The 22,224-nt window shown below is 36.6% G+C and overlaps 5 protein-coding genes across 8 annotated transcripts; 4 read left to right on the top strand and 1 right to left on the bottom strand.

Annotated features, from left to right (window-relative positions):
- Window positions 1–73: 73 nt before the first annotated feature.
- Window positions 74–1,283, bottom strand: LOC111443491 (ABSCISIC ACID-INSENSITIVE 5-like protein 2). Its single transcript, XM_023081312.1, has 3 exons — window positions 585–1,283; window positions 420–491; window positions 74–324 (listed from the first exon to the last, which is right to left on the bottom strand). Exons 1-3 carry the CDS (start codon window positions 1,074–1,076, stop codon window positions 244–246), a joined length of 645 nt encoding a protein of 214 aa, XP_022937080.1. The 5' UTR covers window positions 1,077–1,283; the 3' UTR covers window positions 74–243.
- A 1,173-nt stretch (window positions 1,284–2,456) lies between these two features.
- LOC111442714 (transmembrane protein 87B-like) lies at window positions 2,457–7,034 on the top strand. Its single transcript, XM_023080208.1, has 5 exons — window positions 2,457–2,892; window positions 4,472–5,408; window positions 5,549–5,644; window positions 6,272–6,408; window positions 6,490–7,034. Exons 1-5 carry the CDS (start codon window positions 2,648–2,650, stop codon window positions 6,665–6,667), a joined length of 1,593 nt encoding a protein of 530 aa, XP_022935976.1. The 5' UTR covers window positions 2,457–2,647; the 3' UTR covers window positions 6,668–7,034.
- A 1,796-nt stretch (window positions 7,035–8,830) lies between these two features.
- LOC111442718 (probable glucan endo-1,3-beta-glucosidase BG4) lies at window positions 8,831–11,317 on the top strand. Its single transcript, XM_023080212.1, has 4 exons — window positions 8,831–8,861; window positions 8,955–9,069; window positions 9,149–9,543; window positions 10,611–11,317. Exons 2-4 carry the CDS (start codon window positions 8,997–8,999, stop codon window positions 11,178–11,180), a joined length of 1,038 nt encoding a protein of 345 aa, XP_022935980.1. The 5' UTR covers window positions 8,831–8,861; window positions 8,955–8,996; the 3' UTR covers window positions 11,181–11,317.
- A 1,165-nt stretch (window positions 11,318–12,482) lies between these two features.
- On the top strand, window positions 12,483–14,720 carry LOC111442719 (probable glucan endo-1,3-beta-glucosidase BG4). Its single transcript, XM_023080213.1, has 3 exons — window positions 12,483–12,557; window positions 12,640–13,034; window positions 14,097–14,720. The coding sequence occupies exons 1-3, from the start codon at window positions 12,485–12,487 to the stop codon at window positions 14,664–14,666; spliced, it is 1,038 nt and encodes a 345-aa protein (XP_022935981.1). The 5' UTR covers window positions 12,483–12,484; the 3' UTR covers window positions 14,667–14,720.
- A 1,884-nt stretch (window positions 14,721–16,604) lies between these two features.
- Window positions 16,605–22,159, top strand: LOC111442713. Of its 4 annotated transcripts, XM_023080206.1 has the most exons (7): window positions 16,605–16,923; window positions 17,122–17,800; window positions 17,946–18,706; window positions 18,782–18,871; window positions 20,342–20,822; window positions 20,910–21,109; window positions 21,736–22,159. In XM_023080206.1, exons 2-7 carry the CDS (start codon window positions 17,692–17,694, stop codon window positions 21,802–21,804), a joined length of 1,710 nt encoding a protein of 569 aa, XP_022935974.1. In that variant the 5' UTR covers window positions 16,605–16,923; window positions 17,122–17,691; the 3' UTR covers window positions 21,805–22,159. The 4 variants fall into 4 exon arrangements, with proteins under 4 accessions (XP_022935974.1, XP_022935973.1, XP_022935975.1 ...); XM_023080205.1 differs by having other exon boundaries at window positions 16,605–16,891; window positions 20,342–21,109; XM_023080207.1 differs by having other exon boundaries at window positions 17,723–17,800; window positions 20,342–21,109.
- Window positions 22,160–22,224: the final 65 nt, after the last annotated feature.

Genomic DNA, 22,224 nt, shown 5'->3' with positions numbered 1-22,224 from the left:
ATCTGATATCACTGATGAACATGAGGGATACCTATAATTTGAGTGGCATGAATTATGAGTAGGCAAAAGGGTAGGAAATCAGCTGCATTGTTATCATAACCAGATAGGTTTGCTATCAGAATATTTGCTCTACATGAAGCACAAAAAACTAAGAAAGTAAAAGCTTCTATCTAGGAAAAAACTTGAAGAGAAGAGAAGAGAAGAGAAGAGAATAGAGAGAGGTGTGCTTGTGAAGAGCAAAAGCTAGAAGAAGGCTGAGCTTGTGCGCCGCAGTTGATATCTGGGCATTGGAATTGGATTTGACAAGAACATTCTTTCTACTTCCTGAAAAAATAAAAGGATTCTACAGTTTCTTAATCAAATAGATTCACTCAGCTGTGTTTTTTGTTGAAAATATGACTCTGTTTAGATGAACTTGCCTCTTGCTTTCTCAGCCAACTATTCGTTTTCCTCAAGCATAACACCTCATGCTCCAACTGATTCGTATAAGCCTAGAGGATTAGAACGTATGATTAATATCACGAAAAATGTTGCTATTTGTCCTGTGTTTGATGGAAACTTGAAAGATAGATGCATGAATTTACCTGTTTCCTGGCTCTGGACCTTGCAGCAGACTCACGGTTCTTGATCATTCTCCTCTGCCTTCTTTCAATAGTTTTCTCCTTTATATCATCCAATTGTCTTCGTTTCCGTCCAGAATTACCCTCATGGAAATCGGAGTTCGACGAGGCAGATGTCGTGATCGACATAGCCTGCAAATTGTAAACACCAATATCTGGTACACTCCCATGATTATTGTAAACAGCTTGAGAAGCTGGCAACTTGGAATCAATGAGTAATGCTCGTTGGTAATGCATCCATTCCATCCCTTCTGTCGAGGCTGAAACCTCGGTCATTAGATCGGGCTGTGGCTCGACATCGCCAGCCCTTTTCCCGAGAAACAACGAAGCCGTGGCCGCTGCTGAGGCAGGAGGTGAAGAGGAAGGGTTATTATTATTATTATTATTATTATTATGTACCAGCTCTGCTTCTTCCACAGACATCACATTCCTCAAAACTATGTCATCTAAATTCATTTCCTATTCTAAAAGAAGGCTCCTTCCCCTGCACCAGTGCTTATATGCCTCTGCTACTTCAGAATCAAGGAAAGAAGGAAGGGAGAGAATGCCAAATTGGTGGAAGTTTTGTGGAGAACCCATAACTGAGATATGAAAGGATCTGGCAGAAGGTGATTTGTTGAAGGGGATCCGATATTTTAGATAGGGTAAGAGAGAAGTTTCTTAGTTCAACAGCCGAACCTGATATTCTTGCTAATTTTGTGGGATACAGAGATGGAAATTCAATGGCTTACACCATTCTAATATTACTTCTTTGTCTTTCATTACAATGTATTAACGCCCTTTCTTATCAAATCTCATATGAAAAGCTTTGTAAAGTGTATGCCATTAAGATGCAAATATTCTATCATGAGCATGCTTTATGGGTCGGGATGTGACTGTGCCTATTGTCAAAACCGCACTTTCAAATAACACGCCCTACCCTTAGACAAACGTGACCGTAACATCTGTTAGATGGTGTAACATGCCCTAGACAAGCATGACTGTAACACCTATCATACTGTGCCTGTTGTTAGAGTTGCGTCTTTAGATAACACGCTCTAGACAAACATGACTATAACACCCATTAGACGATATAACGCGCCTTAGACAAGCATGATCATAACACCCATCAAACGGTATAACATGCCCTAGACACGCATGACCGTAACACCCATCAAACGGTATAACATGCCCTAGACAAGCATGACTGTAACACTCATCAAATAGTGCATGTTGTTTAGAATCACACTCTCAGATAGCACGTCCTAGACAAACATGACTGTAACACCCATCAGACGGTATAACATGCCAGACAAGCATGACTGTAACACCTATCGGACAGTGCCGGTTGTCAGCATCGCACCCTCAAATAACACGCCCTAGACAAGCATGACTGTAACTCCTGCCACCGGTTCCTGTTGTTTGAATCACACTCTCAATTAATCCGCCCTAGACACCACTCAATAAAATCGCAGTCTATACGAAATTTATTATTTAGTTAGTTTTATATCGTATTTTTAAATATTTGTCAAACAAAATACAAAAAAAATTTATCCTATAAATTAATTATTATAATTACTCATTTTTTTAAGTTGAATTGATCGGATTAAAGTCGACGTATCGGTTAATTAATTAATTATTATTACACGAAATTTAACTAAGTTTATTTATTATAAAGTTAACATTAATCAATTTTTAATTATTGCACTTGACATTAAAAACAAAATATATAATAAATTTTTTTTAGAAAATACATTATTAAAAAGGCTACGATATAATTATATGTTCTACAACAATGGATTTTGTGGCATATAAATATCCTATAAATTTAGCTTCTTTAAAATTTTGAATTAATAGAATATGGATGAGTTGTCTCAATCTCCTTTATGGAGAGCGCGTCCCGCGCGTGGTAAAATTCCCTTTCCTACCGACCGAGACAAATGCTTCTCTTACAATCGACCTCCGATCTCATCTGCTGATTTCCGCCCTAACGCCGGTCCCTCTTTTAATCTCTCTCTGGTTCTCGTTTTGTCGTTTGATCCGTCGCCATGAATATCGCAAAACAAAGATCTTTTTCTGTTTCAAATCCTTTATTCTTTTTGTATGTTTGGTTCGTACTCTTACTGTCGCTTACAGTGAATCTGAGTAATGCCTCCATCCATTTCTACGACAAGGAGGTTTTCGTTGATGTCGGTAATGCTTTCCTTCTCTCCGGCGGCAGTGAAGGTCTTCAGGCTTCTCTCTCGGCCGATTCCGATACGCCTTCTATCCGCAATGGCCAATCTTCTATCCAGTACTCTTTCTAACTCTTTGGATGTCTTAATTTTGATGGATGTATTTCTTTTGCGAGTTAGTGTGGATAGGTTTTATTGAGGATATTGTCGTAGTTGGAATTTGATTGATTTTAATTTGGCTGTACTTAGGCTAGATCTGTGTTCATTTTGTTATGCCTTTTAAACTTGATTCATTGGTGAGTCGGAAAATTCAGTTGCACACTTGTCTTCTTGTTTTCTATTTGTTTGCTAACTCTAGCAATGCATTAAGTGAGAGGACTCTATCTTTACACAGATCTGACGTTCACACATATGCGCACATTTATTTTTGTGTATTGCCCGCTGCTCTCCTTTTGAACTAGGCTGGAAAAGGAGAAGGATTCTCCTGTCTTCAAAGAAGTTCAACGTCTTTCGATGACCTTTGAACTCTTTGATCACTTATTATTATTCTCCGTGGCCACTCCAAGTTACGTAGTATTGTTCATCCTCCATTGGACTCTCTATTTGAAACACTTGTCTCTCATTTAAAAAATGTTAAGCTAGTTCGATAGAGGATCACACTAGGTTTTCATTTTTTTGCCTTCTTTTATTTAGTTGATGTTAATGTTTGTTTCCAATGAGTACTGATTAAGACTTCCAATTAGTGTAAAATTGCTAGTTTTCGTTTGGTTAATTGGCTGTAGTTATTTATTTAAAATCAATGAACATCTGAAACAGCCATGTATTTGAAGAGAACATTCTTATAAACTTTTTTTTTTTTTGAAGAGATCATGAACGAAGTGAACTCTTTTTTATTCTTTAATGAATTATACGAAAATTCCAAAAAAGAAAAAAAAAATCAAGGTTTCTTTGTCAATCTTAAATGAATTGAGTCGATGTATCACATGAAACGCAACCTCGGGGATTCTTCCATTTTTTTCAGGTTGGCTTCTTATCTTTTGGGATTAGTACATGTAAAGGGTCATTTTCCTTAAGGTCCGAAGTTCTTCCAACTTTTGGGTGAGATAAATACTAAAAACCCTTGTTGTTTTCTGGGTCCAGGCCTTGAGGAGAGGCTGTGGGTGCCCCCGAGTAAATGGGAGCGAAGCTCTGACTCTTGGTTATAAAAAAATAACTTTATTGCTGAAAAAGTGACCAGAGTAGCACTGTAGTTCCAATGATGTGGCTCTTAGTTTAGTGCTTGGATTTATTTATTGCTTTAAGTTTTTGGAAGTATCATGCCACTAGAATGCCTTAGTACTTCCTATAAGTGGGGCACTAAGACGTGCTTAAATATGATCTATATCCTTTGAAGAATTTCCGTTTGCTTAAAAATCATATTTAGAACTACTAGTTGATTAAATAAACTGGTTTTGAACAACTTGGCTGTAATTCAATTTTTGTTTCTGAAGATAACCTATCTGTATGCATCCTTGAAATTGCTTTAATGAATTTAACTTTTCCCAAAAACTGGTTTTCCAAAAATTTATGCCATGCTGTAATGTAGCTCACTGAATGTTTATACTCTGCATGTGGATTTTTATAAAAGAATATTTTGCCCTTCCTTCCTATTTTTCCCACAGTAAGACTGTGTATTCATGACTTCTACAAATGGGACAGATTTTATAATATCACCTTTTGGAGGAGCAAGGCTGCTGCTGACCTACATACAGACATGGAGCATAGCACAGGGTTGATACAGGTTATCATCTTTGAGGCTGCCGACCGTGATAATATTGGTGGTTCTGCATATGGTGGACAGAGAGCTATATGTTGCACTCCAGATCTAGCTAAGCTTGAAGGATGTAAACAAGGAGAAGTCATTAGAAGACCTTCTGCATCGGATATTAATTGGCCTGTTGTTTTAAATGTACAATTCAGTGGCAATTATTTGTACACTGTTATGGATGATGTGGAAGTTCCCATTACAAAAACAGGAATGTATAGCTTGTTCTTTGTAACATGCGATCCAAACCTCAAAGGATTAGTGATGAGTGGGAGGACAAAGTGGAAAAATCCCTATGGTTATTTACCCGGACGGATGTTCTCTTTAATGAGGTTTTATGTATTCATGTCACTCGCATATTTATTGCTTACTGTCGTTTGGTTATCTCAGTATGTGAGGTTCTGGAGGGATATTCTGCAACTTCAGCATTGCATCACAGTCGTAATTGCTCTTGGATTATTTGAGATGGTTCTTTGGTACTTTGAATATGTAAACTTCAATGATACGGGCATTAGGCCAGTTGTAATCACAACATGGGTGGTGACTGTTGGTGCTATAAGAAAAACAGTTACGCGGCTTCTTATACTGTCAATTTCCATGGGTTATGGTGTTGTGCGGCCAACTCTTGGTGGTCTTACCTCAAAAGTTCTTCTTCTAGGGGTAACTTACTTCTTGGCATCTGAATTATTGGATATTACAGAGTATGTTGGGACTATAAATGATGTTTCTGGAAGAGCAAGACTGTTCCTAGTCCTCCCTGATGCATTCCTAGATGCCTTTTTAATATTATGGATATTTACTTCCCTTTCAAGGACGCTAGAGCAGTTACAGGTATTGCTTTCCTACTCCTGAAATCCGCCATGTTTAACAGCGTGCATCCGTTCATTAACCTTTTTGTTTTCTATTCGTTTTTGCCTCTGTATCTTTATACTCGTTTTGTACGATAAACTTGTTTTTTTTTTTTTTTTCAGATGAAGAGGAGCTCTGTTAAGTTGGAAATATATAGGAAGTTCTCAAATGCATTGGTAGCCACTGTTATTGCTTCTGTTGCTTGGATAGTGTATGAGGTATGATTTCAATCTCTATACACACTTTATTCCTCTATCCATGTAGGTGCATATATAGATCTCAGCCGTCAGCACTATTAGTGCCAACCTAATGCTTTACCATATGGAAACTAAAATATATAAAGAAAAAAAGGGTCACGAAGTTCATGCACGACGCATCTTCAGAACGATGCATGCTGTGTGTCGTACTTAGTGCAAAATCATGGAAATTTTCTCCAGGAGTACTAGTAGAGTTCAAATTACTCATGAAATTTACTCCAACCGTATTGATTGTTTTTGCGACTTGCCAACGGTGTCTTATTGTTGTTGTGGGTGTGTATGATCGAGCACGTGTTGTAGTTCTTTTTGTGGGAAGTCAACATTTAGGGGAAGTAGATAATTATTCTGGTCGATTCTTGATTCTGTAGTAGATTGGAAGGATTTCTCTTCATATCTTTATCTCTCTCTGAATGTATCGCTAACTTCAACCAGGCAATGAACTTACTCTGCTTCATATACTTCGCTTTCAATTTCTCTAGTTGTCTTATATCTCTAATCTTCTTTTTCAGATTATTATTGTTATTATTTACCTATCGATTAGAACGTTCTCTCAGGGATTTTTCATGATAAGTTTTTTGCATATTATAGGTCTACTTCAAGGCGACAGATCCCTTCAATGAAAGGTGGCAGAGTGCTTGGATCATAACTGCCTTTTGGAACATCCTTGCATTTGCTTTGCTGTGCGTTATCTGCTATCTCTGGGCACCATCACAGAGTTCTCAACGGTATTTCTATATTTCCCAATATGTTTTTCTTTTATCCTCTCTACAGTCAGCTTTATCCTAACCTAACAATCATGAACCAAGGTATGCTTACTCTGACGAAATTGGAGCTCAATCCGATGACGAAGAGGCTCAATCCCTAAACCGGGCAAAGCCAGAGAGTGAACTGAGTCTAGTGAAGCAAGATCGGATCGAGAAGGATGTTGGAAACACCGTCGAGTTTGATGAAGATGATGACAGGGAAGAGGATAAAAGAGAATGATGGGTCACCTTTCATTCAGCCTTTTTGTTTAGATCTGCAGAAAGTCCAGTTCCATGGGGGGAGTCCTCGCCGAGATCACCCAAATACTAAGCCAAAGCGTCATCTTGAAAGTGAGGACACCATGCAACATGGCACCACCACAAAGGAGTGTATGTGTAAATTGTGATGAAATGTAATGGAAGGCTAAACCAGAGGAGTTTTCTGCAATTCTTTTTCACGCCCATTATCTTCATTTATTTTGTAAAGCAGTGTCTGCATATATGTTGGTTGAATTCTTGAGAACCTTGATACTGGGAATCGTTCTTTTTCTTTTAGCTCCTCGCTTTAAAGAAATATTGGAATCTTTGCTGCATGATCTCGTCTTTTTGTCTTTTCCAATGGTCGAAGCTCACCGCTAACAAATATTGTTCTTTTTGGGCTTTCCTTTCTGGATTTTCCTTTACGGGCTTCCCCTCCAAAATTTTTAAAACGTGTACGTTAAGGATAGGTTTTCACACCCTTATAAAGAATGTTTTATTCTCCTCCTCAACCGAGGTAGGATCTCATAATACATCCCCTTTAGGGCTCTACGTCCTCACTGATACATTATCCTTATTTATTTTTAAAGCAAATTGGTGAGACAATGATTTTGAGTCCTCTGCCCTACCAACGGAGTGATGCAATTTCCTACCCATTATCCTTATTGTCAATAGGAGATTTGTCAAGAATGTAGAGGAGGTAGGATGGGCAGTTGGTCTGGATGGTAGTTGGAGTCAGTGGCTCTCTTAGAGTTCCCTCATCTGGGATCCCTCGCTTCTTTCTCCAATCAATGTGGGATCCCTGTTAGGATTGCACAACAACCCACACACTCGAAATAGGAGAGATAAAATGCAAAGAGAACTCTAGCTATAAAATGCGAGAACTCTGGTTATAAAATGCAAAGAGAACTCTGGCTATAAAATGCAAAGAGAACTCTGGCTAAAAGATTTACATTGACGACAACACAAAGAAATAGGAGAGAGAAAATGCAAGAAGAACTCTGGCTGAACTATTTATATTGATGAGTTCAAGTATGTATACTAGGAGAGAATATAGAGGATACAGAAAATACATTTTCAAAGGCACGGATATATATATATATAGTTTAGCTTGCTATATTTAGCATATAACCATCTACCATATATACTTATTTACCATATATATATAGCTTTACCCGATATAGTTTTATATTATATATACTATTTACAATGTCATTTACCAAATATAGATTTATTATCGACTCAGTTATAAATAAACATTAGACTCCATAACCTAACAACCCTCACCAAATCCACCCTCTTCGAGACTCGATGTCTTTACTGGCACACCGCCTCGTGTCTACCTCTTCGGAAAATAGTCTCTTCGCTAGCACATCGTCTAGTATCTAGCTCTAACACCATTTGTAACGATCCAAGCCTATCTAGCAAATATCGTCCTACTAACTTTTTTAACTCCAAATAATAAATTGATGTTTATATATTATACACTATACCACTCCAAACCATCAATCATTTCCATAAAGTTAATATTATAAATGTCTCCGCTACATTATTGATTAATCAGTAATAAATTTAATTATCAAGTTATCATGAGAAAGAATTCGAGTTTATTATCTATAATTAATCATAAAATAAATCATATTAATTCATATTCCAATATAATTCAATGGATAAAGACACCAATTACTAACCATTAATTAAACCTTTTTCATTAATAAAAAAAAAAAAAGATTCCCGCCCATCTAAAAAAATTTGAAAGTTCTTTCCATATAAACACATCGCTCATTTGGCAACAAATGGAACAAGTTTTGAGGATTAGTAACTACGGCACCCATATTAGGCAAAATTAAATTCCTAATTAAACATAATTAGAATGTTTCATGTTAAGGCAAAATTAAATTTCTAATTAAACATAATTAGAATGTTCATGCGAAGGATAGTTGACCCTTTATTGTAAAGGCTTACCATATTTGTAATTAAACATAATTAGAATATTCATGTTAAGGATAGTTGACCCTTCACGGTAAGGGCTTACCATATTTGCCATTTTATTATTTTTATATTTGCCATTTTACTATTTTTTCGTGCCCTTTTATTATTTTTTTCTGTTAGTGATTATAAATAAGAGAACTCTCACCACCATTTGATTTGGGTGTGGTGGATTAAAAAACATTTAAAGATGAACTTGCATCCTCTAATCCCTTCATTTTTTAAACCCACTAATAAACATCTAATTTTCTCGTAATCCCCGCCCCTAATTTTTAATTCCCTATAAAATCTCCTCCGCCTTGTTCACCACACCTTAAACCACCATGGATTTCTTCCGCCCAGCCTCCGCCGCTCTTCTCCTCCTCTTCATCTTCTCCGATCAAGCCCTTCTCATAAGTAATCAATTTGTCGCTTTTTTTTTTTAATTGTTTTTTTGTTTGTCTTCTCCCTCTTATTTGTTGAGCTTGTGTTCTAGGTGGGTTAGGCGCGGTCGGAGTCAACTACGGGCTGAACGGCGACAATCTTCCGGTGCCGAGTGAGGTGGTTGGGTTATATGGGCGGTGTGGGATAGACATTTTGCGGGTATATGAGCCCAATCATTCGGTTCTTGATGCGTTGAAAGGGCGGAGGAATTTAGTGGTGTGGTTGGGAACGAGAAATGAGGATATTCAGGGGTTTGCTGCCGACCAATTAGCGGCGAATTCTTGGGTTAATGCTAATGTGGTTCCTTATTACAAGAGTGTTAATATTGCATATATTACTGTCGGTAATGAGGTTGTCCCTGACGATGCGGCGGCGCCATTTGTCGCCAATGCTATTAAGAATATTATGCAGGCGCTTGTTATTGCCGGCGTCAAAAGCGACATTAAGGTGAGGGTTAAATTTTAGGAATTACTAATTTATGGTATGATATTTCCTATATTTGGGATCATTCCGAAACCCGACTCACCCAGACCGATGACCATTTCCTAAATTAACTATCGTGGGTGGGACTCCCTAAACCCATAAACCCATAAATGATCATCCCCTAAATTAGCCACGTGGAACTCCATAAACCCATAAATTCATGATGATCATCCCCTAAATGAGCCACGTGGGACTCTCATCATACCCATAAACCTATGATCATTTCCTAAATAAGCCACGTGGGACTCCCATGCCCATAAACCCATGATCATTTCCTAGATTAGGGACGTGGGACTCCCATACCCATAAACCCATGATCGTTTCCTAAATTAGCCACATACGACTCCCTTACCCATAAATCCATGATCATTGCCTAAATTAGGCTCAAGTCCCATACCATGGCAGGACTCCCATACCCATAAATCCATAAATCCATGATCCTTCCTAAATTAGGCTGCCATGCCCATAAAAGCTATCCATCCCAAATTAGTCTCCCATGATCCTTCCTAAACTAGGCTCCCACACCCATAAACCCATGATCCTTCCCAAATTAGGCTCCCATGTCCATAAACCTTCCCAAATTAGGCTCCCATGTCCATAAACCCTTGAACCTTCTTAAATTAGGCTCACATGCCCATAAATTCATGATACTCCCAGCGGCCCATAAAACCATCATCCTTTCTAAATGTCCATAAACTCCATTATCATTCTCTAAATTACACAACTGGGTAGTCTCCAAAACTCTCAACAACAATCTTCCGTGAACAAAGTAAACTATGGAGCATCCCAATACTGATAGACCCCTCAAACAGTCTCCTTTTAATCAAGGTCTTAAACAAAGTACACATAATTGTTATGCCAGGTTAGGAATTACAGATCTCGCGATGGCATGATATTCTCCACTTTAGAATAAGTTCTCATGATTTTGCTATGATGTTGTCTACTTTGAGTATAAACTCCCACTAAAAGTTCTCTTACCATTACATATAAACTTAAGATCATTCCATACTTAATTTTGTTGCCACTTTCAGGTGACGACCGTGGTGCCCATGTCAGTATTGGCAGTCTCATACCCACCTTCCGCCGGAGCATTCTCTGCCACCGCCATCGGACCTTTAAAAGACATCACTCAAGTTTTGGGAACATCCGGCGCACCATTACTGTTGAACGCGTACCCATATTTCGCATACGCATCAAACCCACAACAAATCTCGCTCGATTACGCTCTCTTCAAATCCACCGCGCCGGTGGTGGTGGACGGAAACTTAAAGTACTTCAATCTGTTCGATGCGATGGTGGATTCTTTCTACTCGGCGCTGGAGAAGATCGGCGCGGAGGGAGTGCGAATCGACATCTCGGAGACTGGATGGCCGAGCAAAGGGAACGATCCGTTCACAAGCGTTGATAATGCGGCGACGTATAACAAGAAGTTTGTGGAACATGTGAGGAGCGGCGCCGGAACGCCGAAGAGGCCGAATGTTAAATACGACGGCGTTTTGTTCGAGATGTTCAATGAGGATTTGAAGACGGCGGGGGTTGAACAGAATTTCGGGATGTTTTATCCCAATATGCATTCGGTTTATCCGCTATGGAATTGCTGAATTATGAATTTATATGTTCACTAATTTAGGTTTGGGCTTTTGGCCCAAATTGGGATTCGGTTGACGAAGGCCCATGGGCTTGTCACCTATTAGAAAAATCGTTTGAATTAATAAAAATAGCTCAAAAATCTTAAATTAAAAAAAAAAAATCTAAAAGATATCCATCTTTTAAAACATTAATATATATATATATATATATCGACAATATGGATAACGTGTAGGAAATGAAATGGTCGGTATCGCTTAGCAGAGGACTCAAAATCTTTGTGTTATTGATTTAAATCTGCTACTGAAAATACGAGATATATATATAGATGAAGCAAATAGTTTTGGCTCTGAAAATTATTTTAAAAATATTCACATTTAATACTGTTTAAAAATATCTTTAAATTTTTTTATAAAAAAAATATATAATTTTCGTTAATTTTAAATCAAATTATTAATATTTTGTTTTGGTGATTAACTTTTATTCATGTTAAAAATATCCTTAAATTTAATTAAAAAAACAACAAAACTTTAAAAACATCTCTAAATTTTGTTAAAAAAATTAAAAAAAAAACTCTAATATTTTTACTGCATTTAAAATTTTATAAATAGTACTACTCTTAATATTAATCAAACTTTTTAAAAGTTTAAACATAGTTATAGTTATTTTTGAAATAAAATATTGATAATCTCCCTAAAAAATTATTATATATATATTTTAAAAAATTTAAAGATATTATTCAACCTTAAAATTTTAGTTTTTTTTTATAATTAATTTAGCGAACACAAAAAATTAAATTTGATTTTGCCTAAACATAGTTACCAATATTTTTTAAATGAAATATTGACTATTATAAATATCTGCGCTACTCAGTAATAAATTTAATTATCAAGTTATCAATAGAAAGAAATCGAATTTATTATCTATAATAAATCATATTAATTCATTTTCAAATATAGTTCAAAGGGATTAATAATTAATTAAACCTTTTTCATTAAGGTCATAATAAAATTAAAAAAAAAAAATTAGATTCACGCTGGGGAAATCTAAAAAAAATTTGAAAGTCATTTCCATATTAACACATTGGGTGATTTGGCAACAAATGGAAGAAGCTGTGAGGATTATTAACTACGGCACCCATATTAGGCTAATTAAACCCCCTAATTAAACATAATTAGAATGTCCACCTCCTATCTCCCTCGCTAATCCCTTAATTTGAAACCCACTAATAAACAACTAATTTTCTCGTAATCCCCGCCCCTAATTTTTAGTTCCCTATAAAATCTCCTCCGCCTGGTTCACCACACCTTACACCAACATGGATTTCTTCCGCCCACCCTCCGCCGCCCTTCTCCTCCTCTTCATCTTCTCCGATCAAGCCCTTCTCATAAGTAATCAATTTTTCGCCTTTTTTTTTTTTTAATTGTTTTTTTGTTTGTCTTCTCCCACTTGTTTGTTGAGCTTGTGTTCTAGGTGGGTTAGGCGCGGTCGGAGTCAACTACGGGCTTAACGGCGACAATCTTCCGGTGGCGAGTGACGTGGTTGAGTTATATGGGCGGTGTGGGATAGACATTGTGCGGGTATTTGAGCCCAACCATTGGGTTCTTGATGCGTTGAAAGGGCGGAGGAATTTGGTGGTGTGGTTGGGGACGAGAAATGAGGATATTCAGGGGTTTGCTGCCGACCAATTAGCGGCGAATTCTTGGGTTAATGCTCATGTTGTTCCTTATTACGAGAGTGTTAATATTGCATATATTACTGTCGGTAATGAGGTTGTCCCTGGCGATGCGGCGGCGCCATTTGTCGCCAACGCTATTAAGAATATTATGCAGGCGCTTGTTATTGCCGGCGTCAAAAGCGACATTAAGGTGAGGGTTAAATTTTAGGAATTACTAATCTATGGTATGATATTCCCTATATTGGGGATCATGGGACTTCAAACCCATAAACCAAGGATCAGTTCCAAATCCATAAACTCGGGACTCCCAAGTAGATAAACTCATTAGCCATCGTGGACTCCTAAACCCACGATGATGTGGGTGGAACTCCCTAAACCTATAAACCCATGACCATCATTCCCTAAATTAGTCATGGTGTGACTCCATTAGACTCATGATGATCATCCCCTAAATGAGCCATCGTGGATCTTCAATACCCATAAACTCATGATCGCCATTGTGGGTCTTTCATACTAATAAACTCGTGATCATTCCTAAATTAGCCATTGTGGGACTCCCATATCCATGAATTCATGATCATTCGTAAATTAGCGACTCCCATACCCATAGACTCATGATCATTCTTAAATTAGGGACTCCCATACCCATAACTCATGATCATTCTTAAATTAGGGACTCCCATACCCATAACTCATGATCATTCCCTAAATTGGCTACCCATGTTCATTCCCTAAATTAGCCAAATTAGCCACCTATACCCATCAACTCATTATCATTCCCTAAATTAGCCACCCATACCCATACCCATAAACCTATGTTCATTCCCTAAATTATCCACCCATACCCATCAACCCAGGATCATTCCCTAATTAGCCAAGTGACTCCGTCCCAACAAGGCAACTGGGACTCCCTCCAAAATCCTCAACAACAATTCTCTCTCCAACTTGTACACTATAGAGCATTCCCAATACTTATAGACTCCTCGAACAACCTCCCTTTACTCGAGGTCTCAAACAAAGTACACCCTTGTTTCGACACTTAAGTCACTTTTGACTCCACTCTCAAGGCTCACAATTTTGAATTCTATTGACATGACTAAGTTTAGGGCATTACTCTAATACCATATTAAGAATTACAGACCTCACACTAGCATGATATTGTCCACTTGAATATAAGTTCTCATGACTTTGGTACGATATTATCTACTTCAAGTATGTCTCCTCCCATTAATCATTCCCTGCCATTTTTCAGGTGACAACTGTGGTGCCCATGACACCATTGGAAGTCTCATACCCACCTTCCGCCGGAGCATTCTCTGCCACCGCCATCGGACCTCTAAAAGACATCACTCAAGTTTTGGGGACATCCGGCGCACCATTACTGTTGAACGTGTACCCATATTTCGCATACGCATCAAACCCACAACAAATCTCGCTCGATTACGCTCTCTTCACATCCACCACGCCGGTGGTGGTGGACGGAAATTTACAGTACTTCAATCTGTTCGACGCGATGGTGGATTCTTTCTACTCGGCGCTGGAGAAGATCGGCGCGGAGAGAGTGCGAATCGACATCTCGGAGACTGGATGGCCGAGCAAAGGGAACGATCAGTTAACGAGCGTTGAAAATGCGGCGACGTATAACAGGAACTTCGTGGAACATGTGAGGAGCGGCGCTGGAACGCCGAGGAGGCCGAATGTGAAATACGACGGAGTTTTGTTCGAGATGTTCAATGAGAATTTAAAGACGGCTGGGGTTGAACAGAACTTTGGGTTGTTTTATCCCAATATGCTTCCGGTTTATTCGTTCTGGAATTGTTGAATTATGAATTTTTTTTTATTATTATTTATTTATAAGTTTAATAGAATAATTTGTATCTCTTAGATCCAAAGCCCACTGTGCCTTGGCCCAAATTGGGATTCGCTATATCCAAACCGGGGCTTGGCCCGAAAAATTATTTTCGCCTAATATACTTGAAAAAAAATATATGTTTGAATTAATAAAAATAACTTTCAAATTTTCAAAAATCTCCGATTATAAAAAAAAATCTAGAATACATCCTTAATCTTTTAAAACATTAATATATATATATATATATATATTATTGACAATAAGGATAATGAGTAGGAAATAAAATGGCCGGTATCACTCAGCACAGGACTCAAAATCTTTGTGTCACCGGTTCGCTATGAAAATAAATAAATAAATAAGAACAATGTGTCGGAAATGACTGGTATCGCTCAATTGGTAGAGCGGAAGACTGAAAATCTTCTTAACAATGTGTCGGAAATGACTGGTATCGCTCAATTGGTAGAGCGGAAGACTGAAAATCTTCTTAACAATGTGTCGGAAATGACTGGTATCGCTCAATTGGTAGAGCAGAAGACTGAAAATCTTCTTAACAATGTGTCGGGAAGACTGAAAATCTTCTTAACAATGTGTCGGGAAGACTGAAAATCTTCTTAACAATGTGTCGGAAATGACTGGTATTGCTCAATTGGTAGAGCAGAAGACTGAAAATCTTCTTGGTTCAAATTTACTATTCAAAGTACGATATATATATTCTTGGTTCAAATTTACTATTCAAAGTACGAGATATATATATATATATATATATATATATATATATATTCATTTTAGATGGAACGGTTCCTAATTTTAAAAATATTCATATTTAATAGTATTTAAAAAATATCTTTAAAAAAATTTTAATTAAAAAATATATATAATTTTTGTTAATTTTAAATGAAATTGTTAATATTTTGTTTTGGATACTTTTATTTTTAGTTAAAAATACCTTTAAAATTAAAAAAAAAAAAACTTTAAAAACATCTTTAAATTTTTTTAAAAAAATTAAAAAAATACTCAAATACATTTCTAAAATACTAATTTCGAAATAATATTTATACTAAAAATATTTTTTAAATAGTACAAATTAAACTTTTTAAAGTTTAAATAAAATTACCTATATTTTTGAAATATAATATTGGTAATTTTCTTAGAAAATTATTATATATATATTAAAAATTTTAAAAATATTATTCCAACTTTAAAATTTTAGTTTTTTTTTTTATAATTAATTTAGCCAACAAAAAAAATTAAATCTTCACATAATTTTGTCGTTTTAAAAAAAAAATCAAACTACTAAATTAACCCTATTTTTTAAAATAATTTTTTTTAGAACTTTGAACTCATTGATTCCCATCCCACTTAAAAATAAAAATAATAGAAAAAAAAAACACAAAAAAAACAAACAAATCTTTCTACTTGCTAACTCATTCAAACATAATTTACTAAATAAGGCACTATTATATTTAGATCCTCTGCCTTTCCAATTCTCAAATTTCTAATATATATATATATTAAAACAAAAAAAAGAGATGACCTCGTATTTCCAAGTATTATTTTTAATTCCATCGCTAACTTAATATATTTATATAAATAATATTGTACATTTATTACTTTCCTTAATCACAATGTTAATCATGTTGTTAATAAATTAATTAGATTTAAAATTCGAAAAAATTGGTAAAGATTTTAACTAAAAAAGGCTCAGATTTGATTTTGAAAGATTTAGTTGAAGTAGATTAGAAGATATTATAATTGACTCTAACTAAACCAAATAAAAAAAATAAAATGAAAATTAATTATTAAATAGATGACTTTGTCAAAATTATTTTTTTTTAATTTATAAAAATTAGGAATAATTATGTATATAAATAGTTTTTTTTTTTATATTTTTAATGAAAAAGGATTTTATTTATTTTCTCCTGTGAAGAGAAGAGTGCCGTTCTTCGCATGTTCATTCCTAGTATTCAATCTCTTTGCTTCCTCCAATTCCCTTCTAGTCGTCTCTCGCATGCCGACCATTAAGAACAAACTCAATTTCCATTGCGTCCGCCCGAAATTCTCTCCCCATTTTCTTCAACTTCTTCGCCGATTTCTCCATACATATCTGCTGCTTTCGAGTTTTTGCATTATTCTCGGACGCATTGTTGCGATACGGCCTTCCTTCCACTACTTACTCGGAACTTCTTTTGTTTTCGGTTCGTTCCAATTTCAATCACTGATTTCAAGGGTTAGTATTTTTTTTGTTAATCCCCTCGTATTGCTCATTTGTTAGGATTTACTTTGGTTTATTTAGTTTTTGAATTTATTTTTGTTTTGTTTATGATTATAGATTCTGGAATCGAAGTTTATGTTATGTACTATGCTCTAGGGTTTTATTATTTGCACTTCTGTTTGTTGTTTTCTCTGATGTTTTGCTCCTCTTTAGGGGTCTTCTTCTGATTGAATTTCTTTGCCGGGTTTGAAGTGTTGCTTCCAAATTCTGTCAACCTACGTATATTCTTCATTCCTGTTTCTACTGCCGTTTTACGCTGAGATGAGAGGCTTCTGAGTCATTGCCGCTTGCTTCCAGTCCGTTATTTGGTAAAGATGGATGGGGGAAAGAGAGTTGCTCTTCTTCCTTCCGTTGCATTTTCTTTCGAATAGTCTTTATATCATTGCCATTGCGTTCTTTTGCGGCCAGGCTTCGAAACTTTGCGGTTGTCAATCTGAATTAGAGCTCAGAACTGATTTCACTGTCATGCATGGATATGTCCGGTTTGTAGTTGTTATGATTTATAAGGCAGATTTTGTTGTCGGTGGAGAATAAGTCTGCAAGACAGGGCGGAGTCTGCAAGTCAGTAGATGAGGATTAAAATTTTTATTTAGGTCGAATCAAATCTTTCCTTTCCATCCTTAGTACTTTTGGTGGTACTTTTTGTTGATAATTATTCAAAGAAGGTGGTTAAGGATGCAAGAAGTATTATACTGTTATGCTTGATCATGTTCAATTCTCATTATGGAAAGAAGTGAACCTACATTTGTTCCAGAGTGGCTGAGAATTTCTGGAAGTCTCTCTGGGAGTGGGAATTCAGCTCAACCATCTGCATCGTCTAGTTCTCACACCGGTAATTTATAGTTTATTATAACACTGACCTATTGATTTTCAGTACTATCTTATTTTTATTTTAAAGATTCTATGGTTGAAATGCTTTTTCTCCCTTTGTGGTTTTTCATTATATTCAGCAATTTGTTATTACTTTTGTTTACTAGATGGTACTTCTCAATCTCAATGCTCGAGGAGTAGAACTTCAAAGAGCATTAGCGATATGGATAAACCACACTTTGAATTCTTGGATCGGTCATCTTCATCAAGCTCAAGGAGGAGTTCTAGTAATGGGTCTGGAAAGAATGCTTACAGTAGTTTTAATAGGAATCATCATGATAGGGACCGTGAGAAGGAGAAAGAACTGTCTAATCTTGGGGACCCCTGGGGTCATGACTTTTCTAGCCCTCTGGTAAACACGTTTACTGGTAGAGTTGAGAAGGAAACTTTGCGGCGTTCTCATTCAATGGTATCTAGGAAGCCTGGTGATTTATATCCCCAAAGACATGCTGGTGACTTGAAAAGTGGAAGCTATAATCATAAGGCTAACAGTAATGGCTTTCATTCAGGAAGTACCATTACCGGTATCACTGATAAGGCTGGTTTTTACGAGGATTTTCCATCACTTGGATCAGAAGAAAGGCAAGGATGGCCAGATGTAGGTAGAGTATCATCTCCTGGCTTGACCACATCTGTTCAGAGCTTTCCTATTGGAAATTCAACTTTGATTGGTCGGGAAGGATGGACATCAGCGCTGGCTGAGGTGCCAACTGTAGTCACAGGCAGTATGACTGCTCCATCATTTCTTCAACAGAGTGTTGCTGCCAATTCTGGTTTGGGGTCCCCAAATGCAACAACTCCACGCAAGATGGCCGAGGCTTTAACACAGGCACCAACACGATCTCGTGTTACTCATCAGTCAACTGAGGTGGTTACTTTCTCCTCTTAAGCGCTTAAAGAAAACATTTACTGCAGTTGATATAATTTCATTATTTGTTTGTAGTTATCTGTCACGACACAAAGGCTTGAGGAATTAGCTATTAAGCAGTCCCGGCAATTAATCCCAGTAACACCTTCGATGCCCAAAGTTTCTGTAAGTTTTTCTCCAGCCACACTTTTTGTTTATAGTTCATGCAACAGAAATCCATATTTTTACATACTCTTTTGTTTATCTTCTTTGTACCTAATACTTCGTTTCTATTTTCTGGCCAATTGTATTAGTAAAAAAATGTCTTTAGAGATTACTAGTTTAATCCATGGACAGAAGCTTTTTTCAAGAATTGTTTGCATGCTAGACTTCCTTCTCATGGTAACCTTAGGCCCATTCAGTTTCTGGAGGCAAAATATGGGTAAAATAATAATAGATTAAATATGGTCTCATAGCTAAAAAACGTGATGGCATCGTGTGAACAAATAAACTTTTTTTAGAAGTTTAAATTTGGATATTTTGACCCGCATAGGAAGTTGTTCTTATCTGTTCACCATTGGATTTACATAATTGAGCATTCAGGTGAATGAGAACATGTTGATTGAAAATTTATAAGTGCGGTGTTGTTGAGTAGAACATTTCAGTAATAAAATGGAAATGAAACTAGTTCATCTCATTGTTAAGCATAATCATTTATGATCTTATTTTATTGCTGAATAGGTAAGATCTGTAATTGACCACTTCTTAGGTGAACATTTTTTTTCTTCTAAAAAACAATAAGACGTGATGAAAATGTGAAAATGATGTCTCCAAGTTCAGCACATAAATTGTGGATTCATAGTCAAATCCATAATGCAGCCACAAAAGAAACATTTTCTCAAAGATATGCAGCCACAAAAGAAACATTTTCTCAAAGAGAATGGTTCTATAAGACGTGATGAAAATGTGAAAATGATGTCTCCAAGTTCAGCACATAAATTGTGGATTCATAGTCAAATCCATAATGCAGCCACAAAAGAAACATTTTCTCAAAGATATGAAGGTTCTCTGTAGGAGTCTTGGAAAAAATTTCTATTTCTTACATGCAAATCTCCTGTAAAGCAGATCATTGGCATTTAACCACGATCTCACTAAACAGACTGTCTTGTCCTCTGAATTCCTGTTCCACTGCAACACATTGGCCAGTTCTGCAGCTAGTGACCCGCCTATCTAGAGCATCCTACCATACCCTACAAATGGACAGTTTCCACGATGCTTTTTTTTATATTCAATCTCATTCTCCTTTAGTTGCAAGCCAGCCTTCATTGTACTCTATTTCGTCGGGTCAGTCCCATTTTGAGCAATACTGATGGCATAGTTTTGTATAATCTGATTCTCTATTTTAATTCTGATTTGGGAATCTTCTTTTTCTCAGCCCTTATTTTAAGAGTTGAAGGAGAATCAGCTGTCTTTTTAAACAACATTCTTGGTTACAAAGAAGCTTTTATGGTTATTATACATATGAGATTTTTTTTTTTTTTTTTCCTGGTGAAATAATATTCCTTCCGACCTTATACATGTTGTAGAAGACGATTGTAATATGTTGGCTGCAAAACTATGCATTATCTCAAAGTTGTTGGCTCCTTTTATTCTCAGGTTCATTCTTTTGAAAAGTCCAAGTCCAAAGGAGCATCCAGAACAGCTGAAGTAAATGTGTCTGCCAAGGGAGGTCAACAACAGCTGCCTCTAGGGCAACATAATAGTCAGCCTCTTCGAGGTGGACAAATAAAGTCTGATTCTCCGAAGACCACTCATGGGAAATTTCTTGTTCTTAAACCAGTATGGGAGAATGGCGTGTTAAAGGATGGCTCAAATCCTATTAGTAATGTCAACAGTAGAACTGCAAATTGCCAACCTTCTTCTGTTGCCTCTTCAGCAACAACTATCACTTCGAGGAACCAAAACAACCTGAATCCTTCATCCTCTCTAGAGCGGAAGGTAGCTGCATCAGATCTGAAATCAGGATCCACTTTGGAAAAGAGACCCCCTTCTACTCAATTACAAAGCAGGAATGATTTCTTTAATCTCATAAAGAAGAAAACTGTGGTAAATGGTTCCACTAGTCTCCAAGATTCAGGTATTTTCACATCTCCCGTCAAGGAAAAATCTGGAATAGTGAGCGGGGAAATAGGTAATGCTGCAATGCATCCTTCTACTGTTACAGATGATGAGGTAGCTAGCAATGGCGATACCACTGAAGAGGTTCAGAGGTCTTCTGATGTTGTGAATAAGAGTTTGAGCACTAACTTAACATTATGTACAGATGAGGAAGAGGTTGCATTTCTTCGTTCTCTTGGATGGGAAGAAGATTCAGGAGAGGATGAAGGGCTAACAGAGGAGGAGATTAATGCTTTTTATCAGCAGGTTTGGTGCTTGCTGCCTATCTTTTCATTCAAGTCCTTTCTTTCTGCATTATCTGTTTATCATCTTTTTTAATATTTCAGTGTCAGTTTTCTTATTGAATCAAATGTTGATGCCAATATCCATGGACGTGTTTAACCTTTCTCGTATATCGGTCAATAATATGCATGAGCCCAGCCTAAGCTTAAAATATGTCGCTCTCAACCATATTCTTTGATTAGGAGGCATGAATAACCATGGGCGTGACTCATTATCAGGACAAATTATGAATAAAGTATCATTGGTTTCCCACAATGTTAAATTTTTTCAGATGGTATATGCATTGTTTAGTTGTCTTACGAGACTAGTTAAGGTCCTCATAAGCTAGCTTAGATATTGGACACTACGATTATCAGAAGGGAAAATAAATCATGAGTTTGTAGGGTTGAGCTACAAACTATGCATGTGACAGTAGAAACCAAAACTCACAATGTCGCTTCATTCTTTTCTTTTTCCTGTTTCATTTTACTGTTTTGATGGAAATTGACTTTAGGCGAATTACTACAGTAAAGATTGAATTTAAGAACTCAAATTGTATTTATACAACAATTTTCGGGGCACTTAAAATGTGTTCAATTGTTTTGTTGCAGTACATGAACCTGAAGCCATCTTTGAAGCCGATCAGATGCAAGTTACCAGAACCCTCCAGCGCTGTCTGAATATGAAAAATCTTTCCTATGGGATCTCATCTGACTTGGTGATCCCAAATGCCTGATATCAACTTGGTTTTGGGGTAAGTTGGGTTTAGGGTTTTATTCCTATTTTTCTTGACGAGAAAAAAAAAGAAAAAAAAAGATAAAGTTGACAACGTTGGGAAGGATGCAGAGAATGCGTGTTACTTTGGCGAAGTGCAAATAAAGTGAAAATAGGAAGTCTCTGCTTGCATACAAGTTTTCAACTTGGTTGTCTTTTCGTTGTTCTGAAGGACACTTAGGGGAAGGGGATGGATAGGTGCTGTACTTTTTGTTTGCAATTGCAGCTGAAGATGTCACTGCCATCTCCACATTTCCAGAATTTTGGCTCTTTTGTTACTCTTTAAGCATTCATCCTAAAAAAAAAAAAAAAAAAAAAAAAAAAAA

Source organism: Cucurbita moschata, unplaced genomic scaffold (genome assembly GCF_002738365.1).
Source record: "Cucurbita moschata cultivar Rifu unplaced genomic scaffold, Cmos_1.0 Cmo_Scf00005, whole genome shotgun sequence".
Lineage (NCBI taxonomy): Eukaryota > Viridiplantae > Streptophyta > Magnoliopsida > Cucurbitales > Cucurbitaceae > Cucurbita > Cucurbita moschata.
This window is presented reverse-complemented; position numbering and strand designations above follow the sequence as displayed.

What these genes read in the sequence shown, in the direction of transcription:
- LOC111443491 (XM_023081312.1), bottom strand. Translation starts at nt 1,076, where the DNA reads ATGAATTTAGATGACATAGTTTTGAGGAATGTGATGTCTGTGGAAGAA. An exon ending in GGTCCAGAGCCAGGAAACAG is followed by an intron (nt 492 to 584) that starts GTAAATTCATGC and finishes CTAATCCTCTAG; the next exon opens with GCTTATACGAATCAGTTGGA. An exon ending in GTTGGCTGAGAAAGCAAGAG is followed by an intron (nt 325 to 419) that starts GCAAGTTCATCT and finishes TTATTTTTTCAG; the next exon opens with GAAGTAGAAAGAATGTTCTT.
- LOC111442714 (XM_023080208.1), top strand. Translation starts at nt 2,648, where the DNA reads ATGAATATCGCAAAACAAAGATCTTTTTCTGTTTCAAATCCTTTATTC. An exon ending in GGACGCTAGAGCAGTTACAG is followed by an intron (nt 5,409 to 5,548) that starts GTATTGCTTTCC and finishes TTTTTTTTTCAG; the next exon opens with ATGAAGAGGAGCTCTGTTAA. An exon ending in TTGCTTGGATAGTGTATGAG is followed by an intron (nt 5,645 to 6,271) that starts GTATGATTTCAA and finishes TGCATATTATAG; the next exon opens with GTCTACTTCAAGGCGACAGA.
- LOC111442718 (XM_023080212.1), top strand. Translation starts at nt 8,997, where the DNA reads ATGGATTTCTTCCGCCCAGCCTCCGCCGCTCTTCTCCTCCTCTTCATC. An exon ending in CGATCAAGCCCTTCTCATAA is followed by an intron (nt 9,070 to 9,148) that starts GTAATCAATTTG and finishes CTTGTGTTCTAG; the next exon opens with GTGGGTTAGGCGCGGTCGGA. An exon ending in GCGTCAAAAGCGACATTAAG is followed by an intron (nt 9,544 to 10,610) that starts GTGAGGGTTAAA and finishes TGCCACTTTCAG; the next exon opens with GTGACGACCGTGGTGCCCAT.
- LOC111442719 (XM_023080213.1), top strand. Translation starts at nt 12,485, where the DNA reads ATGGATTTCTTCCGCCCACCCTCCGCCGCCCTTCTCCTCCTCTTCATC. An exon ending in CGATCAAGCCCTTCTCATAA is followed by an intron (nt 12,558 to 12,639) that starts GTAATCAATTTT and finishes CTTGTGTTCTAG; the next exon opens with GTGGGTTAGGCGCGGTCGGA. An exon ending in GCGTCAAAAGCGACATTAAG is followed by an intron (nt 13,035 to 14,096) that starts GTGAGGGTTAAA and finishes GCCATTTTTCAG; the next exon opens with GTGACAACTGTGGTGCCCAT.
- LOC111442713 (XM_023080205.1), top strand. Translation starts at nt 17,692, where the DNA reads ATGGAAAGAAGTGAACCTACATTTGTTCCAGAGTGGCTGAGAATTTCT. An exon ending in TTACTCATCAGTCAACTGAG is followed by an intron (nt 18,707 to 18,781) that starts GTGGTTACTTTC and finishes ATTTGTTTGTAG; the next exon opens with TTATCTGTCACGACACAAAG. An exon ending in TTAATGCTTTTTATCAGCAG is followed by an intron (nt 21,110 to 21,735) that starts GTTTGGTGCTTG and finishes GTTTTGTTGCAG; the next exon opens with TACATGAACCTGAAGCCATC.